General features: G+C 43.7%; 1 protein-coding gene across 3 annotated transcripts in view; it reads right to left on the reverse strand.

Moving 5' to 3' along the window:
* dnah6 (dynein, axonemal, heavy chain 6) overlaps positions 1-17,406 on the reverse strand; it is a 554,194-nt gene that overhangs the window by 161,321 nt on the left and 375,467 nt on the right. For all 3 annotated transcript variants that reach the window (XM_068030693.1, XM_068030691.1, XM_068030692.1), the window contains 2 exons: positions 13,314-13,493; positions 11,916-12,149 (listed from right to left, as the gene is read on the reverse strand). In XM_068030693.1, coding sequence (XP_067886794.1) covers positions 11,916-12,149; positions 13,314-13,493 — 414 coding nt within the window. The remainder of the gene's footprint in view (positions 1-11,915; positions 12,150-13,313; positions 13,494-17,406) is intronic.

Genomic DNA, 17,406 nt, shown 5'->3' on the forward strand with positions numbered 1-17,406 from the left:
ATCAAATGTGTAGATCAGTAGTACCACCATTGACTGAACTGGCTGAATCCTGAATGACATCGCTGCCTGAATAGACTTGCAACAGGAGTTGAGAGAACCAACACAAGGGGTAACCTACTCGACCTCATCCTCACTAATCTACCTGTCACAGATGTGTCTTTCCAGGACAGCAGTGGTTGGTGGGATTACCGCCTTGTCCTTGTGGTGAACAAGTCCCCGTCTTCAAAGGAGTACACCCTCCATTGTGTCATCTCGCACTGCTACCATGCGAAGTGGGATAAATTAAGAACAGATCTAGAAGCTCAAACAGATCTAGCAGCCTCACAGCTCCAGCGACCCGAGTTCGGTTCTGGGTATTGCCTGTGTGGAGTTTGCAAGTTCTCCCTGTGACCGCGTGGGTTTCCGCCGGGTGCTCCGGTTTCCTCCCACAGCCAAAGACTTGCAGGTTGCTAGGTAAATTGGCCATTGTAAATTGCCCCTAGTGTAGGTAGGTGGTAGAGAATTGAGGGAAGGTGGGGATGTGGCAGGGAATATGGGATTAATGTAGGATTAGTATAAATGGGTGGTTGATGGTCGGCACAGACTCGGTGGGCCGAAGGGCCTGTTTCAGTGCTGTATCTCTCTATGACTCTATGACTAAAACAGGCCACCACAATTTGTAACCTCATGGTTCAACATATGCCTCACTCCACCATCAACATCATGCCAATGACCAACCCTGATTCAGTGAAGAGCATAGAAGAGCATACTAGGGGCAGCACTAGGCATACCTGAAGTTGAGGTACCAACCTGGTGAAACTACAAAATAGGACTACATGCATGCCATAGACAGAGAAAAAGCAGCATGTTAGAGACAGCGTTAAATGATCCCACAACCAAAATATTAGATTGAAGCTCTACAACCCTGCCCTATCCAGTCATGATGGACACTTAAGCAATTAACAGGAAGAGAAGGCCCCATGAGCATCCCAGAGGTTAGGTGAAAATGACTGTCCTTGACAACAAGGATCATTTGACCAAGTGTGGCACAAAGGAGCCCGAGTAAAACATGGGTTAATGGGGATAAGGGGAAAACTCAAGAAGAGCTGGAGTTGTACCTGGCGAAAATGAAGACTGCTATTGTTAGAGGCCAATCATCTCAGACCCAGGATATCACTGCAGGAGTTCCTCAGGGCAGCATCTGAGAGCTAACTATCTTCAGCTGCTTCTTCAATGATCTTCCCTCCATCACAAGGTCAGATTTGGGCTATTTGCTGCTGACTGCACAGTCTTTGGTTCCATTGGCAATTCTTCAAATAATTAAGCAGTCCAGACCTCCTCCATGCTTGGGTGGATAGGTAGCAAATAACATTCATGCCATGCAAGTGCTAGGCCATGGCCAGAGCCTAAGTACCGCCCCTTGACAATCAATGGCATTATCATCGCTAAGCTACCTCCACAATCAACATCCTGGGAGTCAGCATTGACAGGAAACTCAACTGGATCAGCCACATAAATGCAGTGGCTAGGCTACCACAGCAGGTTAGAGGCTGGGTATTCTGCAGCATGTAACCCATCCCCTGACTCCCCAAAGCCTCTCCCTACCTACAAGCCACAAATTGGATGTCTGTTGGAATATCCTCCACTTTCCCGTACATGTGTAGTTCCAACAACGCTCAAGAAGCTCAACACAATTTCAGTCCGCTTGATCACCACCTCACCCACTATTTCAATCGTTCACCTCCTCCACCATTGGCATCCCATTGCTGCAATGTGTCCTATTTACAGTACTGCAGCAAGTCGCCATGGTGTCTTTGGCCCCTTAGTCTTACACAATCTTGACTTGGACATATAACACTCTTCCTTCATCATCAAAGTCATGGAACTCTCTAACAGCATTGTGGGAGCACCTTCACCACGTGAATTGCAGTGGTTTGAGAAAACGGTCCCTCATTATCTTATCAAGGACAACTAGGATTGAGCAATAAATATCTGTCTTCCAGATGACATCACCTTCGGTAGAATGATTTTTAAAAATGTCAGATAGAGTATGATCTGCATGATCCTCAGATACTTCTCTGAAAGTTCTGATGGAGGTGGCAAGCAGGAGGAAGGAGATGTTGTTTCCAACAGGAGATGATAAGGCAAGTTGCTGACACCAGATGGCAATATGAGAAGTGCTGTATCTCAGGACCCAGCTGCAATGCTGGAAGAGGTTTAATATTCTGAGCAGGGCTGCAAAGGTGAGACTCCTAATTCACATCACTCTTACTCTCTGATTATCCCTGCACCATCAGTAGCCAAGCATTCTCAAGCATTCTCTTACACTTCCCATCACTTCCTCCAGTCACAGCAACATACTTCACTGAATCTCCTTCAGCTACTACTTGCATACTCTACACCTACTACTGTCCTCACAATCACTTTCTTCATTCCCCCACACTTGCACCATCATTCATGCACCATCTCCCTCGACGCATACGTTCTCACAATCTTTCACCAAGTCACGTAGGCCTTTTCTTCTTGCAGAACAATCTACTACTCAGTACCAGAAAACAGGAAGGGTCAGAAAGTAAACCACTATCCATCCACATTTTGTGCCATTAGAAGAGGCAGCCATAGAAACTGTGGTTAGAAGGCACACCAGGGGCATTGTGAATGACAAGGCTGATGAATACACCCTGAAGGGTAATTGACCATCTTACTCACTTTTTCTCTTCTTACTGAAATCTCTCCCTCACACACTCTGTATGAGCAGAGATGGTGGTGTAGTGGTAATGTGACTGAACTAGTAATCCAGAGGCCCAGCCTAATACACTGGGGGGACAGGTTCAAATTCCACCACAGCAGCTGATGGGATTTAAATTCAATTAATTAATAAAAAGTATGGCAATCTTAGCAATGGTACTATGAAACTATCATCGATTGTCATAAAAACCCAACTGGTTCACTAATGGCCTTAGGAAAAGAAATCTGCTGTCCCTACCTGGTCTGGTCTACATGTGACTTGAGACCCACAGCAATGTGATTGACTCTGAATTGCCCTCAGAAATGGCCTACCAGGCCACTCAGTTGTCAAGGGCAATTAGGGATGGGCAACAAATGCTGGCCTTGCTAGGGACACCAACATCCCATGAAAGAATAGAAAAAATGACAGTGGTGCTGCCACTCATATATCTCTGTGTCTACTTGTCACTAACACCTAATCCTTGTCCCCAGTCTTCCCTTTCTAAGTCCATCAGAAGTATCGCGTCCAGGTGTAGCAGAGGAAGTAGCATGAAGTCCAGTTTGACAGAGTACTTAAGTTGAGAATTTTGTGGGCATGGGAATTTGGCACAGTGAGGAACGAGGTGTTGTTCTCATCTTTTATAGAACAAGGAATGGTCCAAAAGAGGAAGCAGGACACAGTGAGACCGGGGAGTTGAAGTCCAAAGGCATTAATTAGGTAAGCAGGTCGGTGAGTGTTTGTTGCTTTCTAAGGTGTTTTTTTATTTTCTCTGAACTGGGGCAGTAGTTTTAACTAGCACTGGGGAGATAGAAGTACTGTAATAATTTATAATTTAGCTATTTAAACTACTTAATAAAACTGCACATTATCATTGAGTAATATTTCCAAACATGAAACCCTAATCAGTTAAACAAAATACAATAAAGATGGTCGGGCAGGTGATGTGTTACAGTTGTAGCATATGGGAGCTGGTGGACACCAGTGTGATCCACTGAAACTAGATCTGTAGTAAGTGTTTGCAGCTCGAGGAACGTCGGCTCAGAGTTGATAAGCTAGAGTCTGAGCTTCGGACACACCGATGCATCGGGGAGGGAGAAAGTTACATGCACACTTTGTTCCAGGAGGCAGTCACACCCCTTAGGTTAGGTAATTCAGATTTTGTCCATGGTTAGGCACAGGACGGTGTGACTACAAGTGAGGCAGGTATGGGGATCCAGAAGGTTTTACTGGAGGAGTCTCAGTCCTTGAACTTGTCCAACTGGTTCAAGGTTCTTGCAACCTATGTGGATGAGAGCAGGGGCTGCAGGGAGGATGAGTAAATTAACCACAGCACCATGGTGCAGGGGGTCATTCAAGTGGGGGGGGGGGGGGGGTAAAAAGGAATGCAGTTGTAGCAGGGGACTGTATAGTTAGGGGGATGGATACTGTTCTCTGCAGCTGAGAGCATGAGTCCCAATGCTGTGTTGCCTGCCTGGTGCCAATGTTAAGGACATATGCTCAGGACTGGAAAGGACCTTGGAGTGGGAGGAGAAGGATCCGATTGTTGTGATCCACAAAGGTACCAATGACAAAGGTAGGACCAAGAAAGAGGTTCTGCTAATGGAGTACGAGTAGCTAGGGGCGAAATTAAAAAGCAGAACCACAAAGGTAATAATCTCTGGATTACTACCTGAGCCAGGAGCGAATTGGCACAGGGTAAATAAGATCAGAGAGTTGAATGCAAGGCTCAAAGATTGGTACGTGAAAAAGGGCTTCAATTCATGGGGCACTGGCACCAGTACTGGGGAACGAGGGAGCTGTTCCACTGGGATGGGCTTCACTTGCGCACGCTGGGACCAGTGCCCTGTCAAGTCATATAACTAGGGCTGTAGAGAGGATTTGAAGCTTTTAAACTAAATAGTGAGGTGAAGGGTTCACTTGAGGGGAGATTTGGAAAATTAATGAGAAAGGACAAGGCAAGTGTAACGATATGGACTAAGATAACCAGAGTGTGACAGGAAGGGACAGAGCGTACAAACATGAGACTTCACCAGAAAATAGGGTCAGACTAGGGAAAAATGGTATAAAAAAATACAAAATTAAAGGCTCTTTATCTGAATACACAGTGTTATGGAAGTGCTTTAATATTTTTTGTTAAATATATGTTTTTGAGGACTTATATTTAAATTGTGGAGATTGATTTGTGGAGAAGGCTGAAGATTGCATAGCAGATGGACACTGAGATGTTATTTAAAAATAGCCTTGCTAGAAGTCAAGTGTTTTAAGCAATAAACAACAGAAACCTTGGTGCCCTGGGGGAGATGTTTACAGAGAAGTGACAGGTCATGACTTATAGGGATCAGGAGGCTTGACTCTTGAGATACTGTTTTTGGTTTCACTTTGGACAGTGTGTTGGGGTGTAAACTGTTTTGAAGCCAGCTGGTGACTACCAGTCAAGAGAGCAGCTACCATCAGCTCACCCTCTTCCATCTCTTTGAGAACTTTCTGAGGATCAAGTGTAAAAATAGAGAAACTGATGCTGCATTTCTCCTGGAAAGCCTGCTTAACTGATCCTCAATGTCACCTGAAAAGAACTGCTCTAAAAAGATCCCAGTTACAGCCATCTACGCCTATTTGGGATGCCAGACCAAAAAAGGGACATCTGACATCTTTCCATATCTTCTCTTTTTTCTTCAAGAATTAGCAAGTATTTGGCCAAAATTTTCTTTTTTGTCTTTTTTTTGTAACAGAGCTGTGCAGAGAAAATTTCTGTATTTTTTTCAGTGTGTTAGTGAGTTTTTATTTTATTTATTTAGAGATACAGCACTGAAACAGGCCCTTCGGCCCACTGAGTCTGTGCCGACCAACAACCACCCATTTATACTAACCCTACAATAATCCCATATTCCCTATCACCTCCCTACACTAGGGGCAATTTACAACGGCCAATTTACCTATCACCTGCAAGTCTTTTGGATGTGGGAGGAAACCGGAGCACCCGGCGAAAACCCACGCAGACACAGGGAGAGCTTGCAAACTCCGCACAGACAGTACCCAGAATCGAACCCGGGTCCCTGGAGCTGTGAGGCTGCGGTGCTAACCACTGCGCCACTGTGCCGCCCAGTTTGTGTGTGGGCAATTTAAAAAGGGGAATTTTCATCTTTCAAGCTATGTGTTAATGCTTTGCTTCTTTACTGGTTAAGTCTTCTTTTATAATAAACTGATCATTTTGTTGTTTATTAAAGAAATCTGGTTGCTGTATATTATTCTGGGATAAAGGGTATAGTATATGATTTACTGCATCGGTAACTGGGTAAACATTTAAAAAAATATATGTTGTGACCTGTGGAGAAGTGGAACTAGAAAAGACAGTGCACTCGATCCACCTCGGTCATAACAACATAACATTCATAATAAGATAAATGAATTGATAGCACAAATAGAAAAAATGGATATGATGTGATAGCCGTTACAGAGACTTGGTTGCAGAGTGAACAAGGCTGGGAACTGAATATTCAAGGGTATTTTACATTTCAGAAGGATAGGAAGAAAGAAAAAGGAGGTGGGGTAGCTCTGTTAATACAGTATGAGATCAGCATAGCAGTGAGAAATGATCTTGACTCGGAAGATCAGGATGTAGAATCAGTTTGGGTGGAGATAGCAAGGGCAAGAAGTTACTGGTGGGAGTAGTTTATAGGCCACCTAACAGTAACCACACTGTAGGACAGAGTATAAATCAAGAAATAATGGGGGCTTGTAAGAAAGTTACTGCAATTATGGCTGGCAATTTTAATCTTCATGTCGATTGGACAAATCAAATTGGTGAGGTAGCCTTGAATATGAGTTCACAGAATGTATTCTGGACAGTTTCTTAAAACAATATGTTCTGGAACCAACCAGAGATCAGGCTATTTTAGACCTGATAATGGCTAATGAGGATTCATTAATGATCTCATAGTAAAGGATCCTCTAGGCAAGAGTGATCATAACAGGACAGAATTTCACATTCAGTTTGAGGGTGAGAAACTTAGGTCTGAAACTCGTGTCGTTAACTTAAATAAAGGCATTTATAAAGGTATAAAGACAGAGTTGGCTAAAGTGGATTGGGAAAAATGGATAAAAGGTAACATGGTAGATAAGTAGCGGCAGATTTTTCAGGAGATATTCCTGAAATGTTCCATTGATAAAGAAAAACTCTATAAGAAGGATGCACCATAGAAACATAGAAAATAGGAGCAGGAGTAGGCCATTCGGCCCTTCGGGCCTGCTCCACCATTCAAAAAAGATCATGGCTGATCATCTAATTCAGTACCCTGTTCCTGCTTTTTCCCCATATTCCTTGATCTCTTTGGCATGAAGAAATATATCTATCTCCTTCTTGAATATAGTTAATGATTTGGCCTTCATTGCCTTCTGCGGTAGAGAATTCCACATGTTCACCACCCTCTGAGTTGAGAAAGTTCTCCTCATCTTGTTTCTAAATGACATACCCCGTATCCTGAGACTGTGACCACTGGTTCTGGACTCCCCAGCCATTGGGAACATCCTCCCTGCATCTTGCCTGTCCAGTCCTGTTAGAATTTTATAGGTTTCTATGAGGCTAACCGTGGCTAACTAAGAAAGTTAAGGGATGGTATCAAATGGAAAGAAAAGATGTACAATGCTGCGAAGATTAGTGTTAGACCAGAATATTGAGAACATTTTAGAAACCAGCAAAGAATGACAAAAAAAGGGAGAAATTAGAATGAGAGAAACTACCAAGAAATTTAAAAACAGACAATTAGAGCTTCTACAAATATACAAAAAGGAATAGAATTGTTAAAGTAAACGTTGGTCCCTTAGAGTATGAGACTGGGGAATTAATAATGGAAAACAAGGAAATGGCAGAGATTTTGAACAAGTAATATATATCTGTCTTCACAGAAGACAAAAAATATCCCAAGAATAGTAGAAAATCAAGGGGCAAAAGGGAGGGAGGAACTTAAAACAATCACTATCATTAGAGAAAAAGTACCAGAAAAACTAATGGTACTAAAGACTGACAAGACCCTAGACCTGATGGCCTGAAACCTAGGGTCTTCAAGGATGTGGCTGCAGAGATAATGGATGCATCGGGTCGTAATCTTCCAAAATTCTCTAGATTTACAAAAGGTCCCAGTGGATTGAAAAACCACAAATGTAATACCTCTATCCAAGAAAGGAGGGAGACTGAAAGCAGGAAACTGTAGGCCAGTTAGACTAGAAGAAAACCTGTCGCTTTCTGCTTATTTGAACAATAAAACACCAAGGGTTAAACTCTTAATACAAATATACTTGCTGTGGTCACGTGGGGAATTGAACAGTGGGAACCACTCACGTCCCAACACGTGGCCTGAACAGCATGGATAGAGAATTGGCTAACCAGCAGGAAACAGAGAGTTGGGATAAATGGGTAATTTTCAGGTTGGCAAACTGTAACTAGTGGGGTGCCACAAGGATCAGTTCTGGGGCCTCAACTATTTACAATCTATATTAATGACTTGGATGAAGGGACAGAGTGTATTGAAGTCAAATTTGCTGACAATACAAAGATAGATAGGAAAGCAAGTTGTAAGGAGGTTACAAATTGCTGAATTTTACTAACTCGCCAGAGCTTCAAAAATGAGGGTCCGCGGAGCCGTCGCGATGTTATACGCGGTGGCTCATTTATATGGCTGGGACGAACAGCCCGCCCTGATGACGTGGAGGGGGTGCGTGATCCGTCCCCAGCAACAGCATCTGGCGCCACTGCGCAGGCGCTAATTTAAAGGGCTTCCAGCCCTTCAATGTAATTTAATTTTTTTAAGAAACCAGATAATAAAAACTGAATAAAATTATTGTGACTCTCTCCCACTCCACCACCTTAAAATGTATTACTTGTCCTCTCCCCCCAAAAAAACTTACCTTGTGATCCCAAACCCTCACTCCTCCAAAGTTAATTAACTATGAACTTTACCCCTTCCCACCACCCCTTCGACCAATCATAAAGGTTTCACCCTGCTCCCTCCCCCCCCCCACCCTGAAAGCTTACCTCCTCCCTCCTCCCCACCAGTGTTCCGCCACTCCTTCACTGGTTGGAGATCGGATGGCACGGGAGTGCCAGCCACCGACCGTACTATCAGAGCAGGATGGCCGGCGTGATAGGGGGACCGCTATGAGGTCTTGCTGCTACCAGCAATATGGGGCTAGGCCTTCACAGCATTGACCTGTGGGTCTCTCCCGGAGGCCTTTTCCAGCCGGACAAGGGGGGTGGGGAGAGGCTGGTAAAATCCATCCCAAAGAATCTGTAAAGGGATATAGATAGGTTAAGTGAGTGGGCAAAAATTTGGCAGATGGAGTATTATGTGGGAAATTGAGAGGTTATCCACTTTGGAGAGAAGAATAGATAAGCAGAATATTATTTAAATGTGAATCACAAAAAAAGTTAGCATGCAGGTACAGCAAGTAATTAGGAAGGCAAATGGAATGTTGGCCTTTATTGAAAGAGGGATCGAGTATAAAAGTAGAGAAGTATTGCTGCAACTGCACAGGCCATTGATGAGACTGCACCTAGAGTACTACATACAGGTTTGGTCTCCTTATTTAAGGAGGAATTTATTTGCATTGGAGGCAGTTCAGAGAACTTTTACTAGGTTTATTCCTGGGATGAAGGGGTTGCCTTATGAGGAAAGGTTGAGCAGGTTGGGCCTATATTCATTGGAGTTTAAAAGATTGAGAGGTGATCTTATAGAAACATTTAAGATTCTTAGGGGGCTTGACAGGGTAGATGCTGAGAGAATGTTTCCCCTCATGGGGGAATCTAGAACTAGAGGGGCACAGTTTCGAAATAAGGGGTCTCCCATTTAAGACAGAGATGAGGAGGTATTTCTTCTCTCAGAGAGTTGTTCATCTTTGGAATTCTGTTCCAAAGAAAACAATGGAGGCTAGGTCATTGAATATATTCAAGACCGAGCTAGACAGATTTTTGATCTACAAGGGAGTAAAGGGTTATGGGGAGGCAGGCAGGAAAGTGGAATTAAGGCCACAATCAGATTAACCATGGTCTAATTGAATGGCAGAACAGGCTCGAGGTGTGGCTTACTCCTGCTCCTATTTCTTATGTTCTTATAACAGCCCTCCTGAACATGGACCATCACTCGACTTTATGCTTGCAGGCACCAGCTCAGAAATAAAAACTCTGCATAGTTCAGAGGGTTTCTTAAGGGAGTAAAAGAGCTTTAATTGCTGCTCATGCTGCTCACTGTTGAGCTACTTAGAACATTACAGCGCAGTACAGGCCCTTCGGCCCTTGATATTGCGCCGACCTGTGAAACCATCTGACCTACACTATTCCATTTTCATCCATATGTCTATCCAATGACCACTTAAATGCCCTTAAAGTTGGCGAGTCTACTACTGTTGCAGGTAGGGCGTTCCACACCCCTACTACTCTCTGAGTAAAGAAACTACCTCTGACATCTGTCCAAAATCTATCACCCCTCAACTTAAAGCTATGTCCCCTCGTGTTTGCCATCACCATCCGAGGAAAAAGACTCTCACTATCCACCCTATCTAACCCTCTGATTATCTTATATGTCTCTATTAAGTCACCTCTCCTCCTCCTTCTCTCCAACGAAAACAACCTCAAGTCCCTCAGCCTTTCCTCGTAAGACCTTCCCTCCATACCAGGCAACATCCTAGTAAATCTCCTCTGCACACTTTCCAAAGCTTCCACATCCTTCCTATAATGCGGTGACCAGAACTGCATGCAATACTCCAGGTGTGGCCTCACCAGAGTTTTGTACAGCTGCAGCATGACCTCGTGGCTCCGAAACTCGATCCCCCTACTAATAAAAGCTAACACACCATATGCCTTCTTAACAGCCCTATTAACCTGGGTAGCAACTTTCAGGGATTTATGTACCTGGACACCAAGATCTCTCTGCTCATCTACACTACCAAGAATCTTCTCATTAGCCCAGTACTCTGCATTCCTGTTACTCCTTCCAAAGTGAATCACCTCACACTTTTCCGCATTAAACTCCATTTGCCATCTCTCAGCCCAGCTCTGCAGCCTATCTATGTCCCTCTGTAACCTACAACATCCTTCGGCACTATCCACAACTCCACCGACCTTCGTGTCATCCGCAAATTTACTAACCCACCCTTCTACACCCTCATCCAGGTCATTTATAAAAATGACAAACAGCAGTGGCTCCAAAACAGATCCTTGCGGTACACCACTAGTAACTAAACTCCAGGATGAACATTTGCCATCAACCACCACCCTCTGTCTTCTTTCAGCTAGCCAAGTGAAGTACCTTAATGGAGCACTGCAGAGAAAAGCAGCTTGACTCAGGATATCCTTTGTGGATACCAGAAAAAACTCAAAGGCGTAGAATATGAGATCGATGGCACTGATACTGCAGTGTGGAGAGTTGATTGGTGCTACAGGTGTCCATGGAACAGGTGGCACACTGCAGCCAATGGATCCCTGCTGAGACTGAGATCATTTTCAGTTTTGGTACAGGTGGAAAATTGGTGGTTGTGGATTTGTTTCAACCCACAGATCTCCATCTACACTTAAATTGAAAGTGACCCAACTAAATCTTGCCACGCACTGCTGCTTCTTGTGCCCTTTGTACTCTTATGCTACCTTATCCACACCTCCCATGATCATATTGTATGACACCATTGTATCTTTCTATGCTTTCAATCTTTTATGAGTGCTTCAGTGATGCTTCAAAATCTTGCTCTTCATTAAATTTACTAATGCCAGGTGTGATCTGGAATTGACTATCCAGTTTTGATTATTTCTGCCTATGTAAAATTTTGAAGATCAGGATTAGCAAGACACAAATCAGATTTTTTCTGAAGTTACCATTAAAGATTTTTAATCCAGTTATGGAGAGTTAGAAATACTCAGGGAACAAAGACAAATAGATTGTTATCCCTTTTTACTGACATTTCAGTACTCTTTATTCTTGTCTACTTTATTGCTCAAGTTAGTGAAAAGAAGAATAAATAACTCCTTGCATTAAATGGAAACATTTCTAGATACTAATAAAAACAACTGTTCATACAAACATAATCACACCGTAATAACTGGTCAAATATCAAAAGGCTTAAAAACTTAAGAGACTGCTTTGACCCAAAATTTACATCGCTCAGCATTTCAAAATTATGTAATTTTTTATATGCAGATCCATGAAGCTGAATTTCTAAAACATACCTTATCCAAGCTCACAGCTCCCCTGAGGAAAAAGTTCCATTCAGCGTCTGAAATTTCATCATTTTGGCGCAAGATCTCAGTACACAGTAAGAAACTATAGATGAGTTTGTGTTGTTCAAAGAGGCCTCTGGAAACATTAGTGTATATGGCGAATAATGTTGTATTTAACAGAGTTTTCAGACGTTTCTTCAGGTTATAGGTCTTGTCAGATGACTCAATGGTTAAATTAAACAGCTATCAAAAGAAAAATTGGGCATTGAATAATAATTCCTTACTATTGCAGCCTATGTGTATGTTTGACCATCCTTTGAAGCAGCAAAACAATTCAGTCTTTTATGGCCTAGAGCGTATAGCAATGGATATCACTAAGACATACATGTTTGTTTGTTGATCTCTGCTGAATTAGTTAACCTCTTACAGGATGCCAATTGGAAGAACTACAATTGGCATCTGTTTTATACCCGGTCTTGGGTAATTTAATACATCCAGGTTTTTGAAAAATGTGTTTTAAATTATTTTATTTAAAAAGCTTTTTTTAATGAAACAGTAACTACAAAATATTTATAACACAACTATCACTTTGATCAGTGAAATATTCTAAGGAATATAAAATTATTTGTCGCCAATCACTTCAAGGAAAATGAGGCATCAACAGTGCCAACTTCTGAGCTGTTTCTATTGGATGTTTGGAGTAGGCTATGTGATTTCACAGTGATACTCCTTGATGTTATTCCATTTTGTTGCTTTATAACAAAAGGAACAATGAGTTGGCTATTGCCAATTATTCCTATGCCAGACTACATTTTTTTATACCTTTCATACTCTGCTTTCACAACCATCACAACAACCTCACCATTTAAATTTCAAAAGCCATTCTAACAGATAAATATTGCTAACCACAAACTTTTAGAATTTCACATTTCAGGTTTTCTTCATTCTGAATGTCTTCCATTCTCACCTGAAGCTGCTGATCCCTGCTGCAGTATGACTACCCTCCAATACCTCCTCTTAGGGGCCATTGTCTAGGTGTGAATTTAAAAAGTAAATATTTGGAGGGCATTTGGACAGATATCATAGCCAAGCCCAATCGTGTCCTCATTCAAACCTCCTCCAGCACACTCCAGTAGAGTCACTGGATAGTGGTCAGGGGTAGGAAACTTGACTTTGCCTTGTCTCAAGCCAGGAGTGCAGAGGGCACTGTAGTGCCTTTATTTGCTGTCCTGATTGAGATCTGTGAACCTATATGTTTTCAACAGAGAAACATATTTGCAAAAAGCATCTTAAAATAAAGTGAACATCAAAAATAAAAGTAAAATCTGTAATGTTAAAGAGCAAGACTTTAAAAATGGGTTTCAAACACATATATTTTGTGTACGTTAAGTAATAAAAATATCAAACCTGTTTGAAGTATTTTAAAGAAAATTGGTACATTGGGTCTATTTCAGACAAGCTAGCAACAACAAAATACATAACGGATCCACGAATAGCCACAGGGCGATATTTCTCACGAGCAGAATTAATTTTCTGTTCTGTGGCCTCAGCCTCCTCTAAACGAACTTTGATAGCACCTGAGGTAACCTGTATAAAAGCAAAATTAAATTAATTTCCTGCAATAAAAGTGCATAATAATTCAAATTAAATTATTGTTTCCTTTGGTGTCCCTGATGCTGTAAAGCTAAGGGATAATTTTCTGAGCCCGCACTGCTAGTGGTCTAATTAATCATCATCTAATTGAATGGCAGAGCAGGCTCAATGGGCTGAATGGCCTACTCCTGTTCCTAATGTTCCTATATTCCTAGTGGGAAGTCTCACCTGCCAGCAGTACACATCATAAAATTGGCTGACAATTTTCAGACTAATAATATTAATGCTGTTATCAATTTAACAATTTCTGATTTAAGCTTCCTGTGGGTGGAGCTCCCCACTGGCAGGGCAGATTCATAAATATCCTTCTAATTGCCAGCTCATTATAATATCTCAGGTCATAGCTGCCTTATGACTTCTCTGATTACTTTTATCCCAATTTGCACCAATACTTTAAATATATTGGCCTAGGCTTTTTGTCCCCATTCTTTCCATTATTGGTTTTCTAGCATATTTGGGTGTGGAGAGGTGGAAAGCAAGACTTCCACTGGTTACGAAGAGGAAATATGCCCACGATTCATGCTTGAATATCCTTGTATATACGGCCCTTCTAACATATGAAGGGAGATTTTCTTCTGCCTGTGTCTGTAGGATCAGTTTCCTCAGGGGCATGACAGAGTAAAAGTGATGGCAACCCATTACATCAAATCTCTGCCCCAGGATTTCCCACAAGACAAAACAAAGCCCGTGCTTATCAGTGTAACTATTTTTTATGAGATGGGATGTGGCATTCCCAGGCTCCTGCCTCACTTTACTTTCAATCTGTTCATTGAGTGCACCAGTACAGAGGCCCTCAAAAGAATCTGGCCTACCCCATAATTCTACTGATCATAGCATCAGCATGAGTCCTAGGGAAAGGACAAAGAAATGAAGGTAAGTATTCTGATGAAGGGTCATCGACCTGAAACGTTAACTCTGTTTCCCACTCCCCAGAATCTGCCAGACCTGCTAAGTATTTCCAGCATTTCTGTTTTTATTTCAGATTTCCAGCATCCACAGTTCTTTGCTCTTGCACTGATCTTTGTTTTTAAATGCCACCCACATCCCCAATCCCACCCGAAAGATTTGAGCCACTCTGAACACAGCACCAGTCCTTCAAATGTTTTCAGTTCAAGGTACAACTAAGGGCTGTTCTGGACTTGAGTCCATTGAACACTGCAATTAGCCTGGGGTGGAGGGTGGAGGAGTGGGGTGTCGGCAGCTGCTTCCTCATGACCATCATTACGTGAAAATATATGCTATTCTTTCTTTCAAATCCTTTATTGAGTTTTCCGTGAGCTCATAATTTATCTATTTTAAAGAAATATAATATAAGGAAAACAATATAAAAAAGGTTTGTCTACAGCACTGAACAGCTGAACTGGGCACTCCACTTGCTGAACTCAGTGTTTTTTTTCTTTTCCCAGTGAATTTTCCTAGCTACCACCATTCTCATCTAATTTCTTTTAAACATAAATTTCCTTGCATTCCACTTCTTTTGTAATGAAACAGTATGCAAAGAAAGCCATGAAGGGGTTCATTCACTTCCCTGAACAGCTGATCAACTCTGTGACATTTAAAGCACACCTTTTTTTAGTACAGGTCAACAGTGGGAAACCACCATTTTGGTGAAGGGGAATTTAAGTAATGGGGATGGCTTAAGCTCACAGACATGTTTAACATGTGAGGAAACCAATGCAAAACTCTCAGAGCATGAATCACTTAATGAAATGTGGAGGTATTGGTGTAACTGAGATCAGGGGCTGAATTTTGGTTCTGGGGTCGCAACATTTCCGGGTCCCAACCCCATGCTGCATCAGCAATGCTGACATGATGCTATTTTTGAATACAAAGGGCCAAAATGGCCTGGGGGTGAGTTCAGTACCCAACTAAAGGTGCTGGGAGCAGCCTGGAGGTGGGATATGGAAACCGAGGATGATTTTCAAAGACAAACAGCATCCATGATTGGGCTTGCCATTGCCTGAAGGTATGGAGCAGCAGGGAGCTCAGAGGACTAGCACAGGCATGGGCATGCATCCCGGGTGGCACCACAATTTTCTGAAGCCCCTCTTGAGGGGTTAACAGATGCAAACAGGAGAGATGTCCTTTACCTGGCATCCGGAAGGAGAAACTCCCCCCCAGAAAGACTAAGAGGGTGTAGCTGGAGGTGGCCATGGAGGTCAACAGCCGGTGACTCACCACTAGGATGTGGATCAACAGCAGGAAAAGATTCAATGACTTGATAAGGTCTGGTAAGGTGAGTGGCCAGCTGCATCCAGGTGATAGGTCACCAACTCTATAAACACCAGCATGTATACGGGCTGACATCTCAGAATGTCCATAGTTCTCCCTAACATCATCAGATCAAGTGTCTAGACCGCAGCCACCCTCACATATGGGACGATATTCAGAAAGGGACATCACTAAGGGGCACATCAGCTCACATATATGTCATGTTGGAAGAGATGAGGGAGCGCAGCCTACTCATGAATCATTCTCCTCTCGTCCTGCAGGAGAAGCAAGCCCACAACACACAGGAAACGGCCCTTACGGGTGGTGGTGTGGCCCAACTCTACACTCTGACACCGTTGGGTGAGGCAGCGCTGGCAGTCACCAGGGTTCCCATGAGTCAGGCAGTGGAGAATGACGAAATGGGAGGCCATGAACAGCGGGGTTATTTGATTGCTCTATCTTGAGGTGAAGGGCATGAAGGAGACTTCTGTCCAATGCGTGCTATGGCTCTTTTACCGCTATCATCTAAGGGGATGGTTGTGTTGGGGCAGTTGTTGAGTAGGATGAGTTTTCACTTCCAGTTTCTTGTATTTCCCACAGGGCCAGTTGTAGAGGGGGAGTAGAGTGCACAAGCACAATCAGCACTGCCCTCCCCAGCAGGGTGAGTCTCACTGGAACCAGCACTGTCACTTCAACCCTTGGCACCTACCACCAGCACAGACACACTCACCCCAGTTGGGCCTCAGAGTAGCATAGAAAGGGGAGCATTGGGTGAACCTCACATCACGTGTGAACAGGAGGAAGAGCATGAGGCAGAGTCAGCTGTGGGCAGTCCCCCTTGGAGAATGGAGGACAGACATAGCATTGCTTTCCTGTGTGAAGATGCGGGGCCTCGGGTTTCACAGACAAGGTGGGTCTTCCTCAAGAACCAGAGGCAGATAAGTTACCATTTCTCTGAGTTCCCTGAGGCCTTGAGGAGCCATGGGCAGGCAATGGAGGAATCCATCCAGCGCATATGTACTATCATAACCCATGCACAGAAAGGGCTAGATTTAATACGGGCCCCAGGGATGGACTAGGAGGCGGTGGGGGGGGGGGGGGGGAGCCATAGAATTGTAACGGGAGGTGGGGGGGGGGGGCCTACCCAGAGGCCAATTGGGGCCCGTCAGTGGCCTATTATCAGCTATTTAAGGGCCTCTTCCATCTGTTGCTGGTTGAGGGAGCCTCCGCAATGCTGGGAGGTCACGCAGTGAAATGAGATTACCTCCCTGGGGGCTTAGCGGGGCGGGGGGGGCGAAGGGGTTTGCTGGTGGCCCTCCTCTGTGAGCAATCTGTGGCCCATGAAGAGCCCCTGGTGGAAAACAACCCACTTTCCTGAACCTCCACCTTTCCTCTGCATTCAAGACCCACCAACGGGGCCTGCCGGACTGATCCCAGCAACCAAGCCTCCCTTAGCTGAGGTCCAAGTCTGCAGCACTGGGCCAGGATCCAAGGCCTCTGCAGTATCGGCAGTGGCCACCACTCCCAGTGGCACTGCTGATACTATTGATCTGCTGGCCCTCTGATTGGTCAGCAGCTCTTGGAGGTGGGATCCCCATCTTTAAAGGGACGGTGATCCTGGCGTCTGCCCTTAATT

This window comes from Heterodontus francisci, chromosome 4 (assembly GCF_036365525.1).
Source record: "Heterodontus francisci isolate sHetFra1 chromosome 4, sHetFra1.hap1, whole genome shotgun sequence".
NCBI lineage: Eukaryota > Metazoa > Chordata > Chondrichthyes > Heterodontiformes > Heterodontidae > Heterodontus > Heterodontus francisci.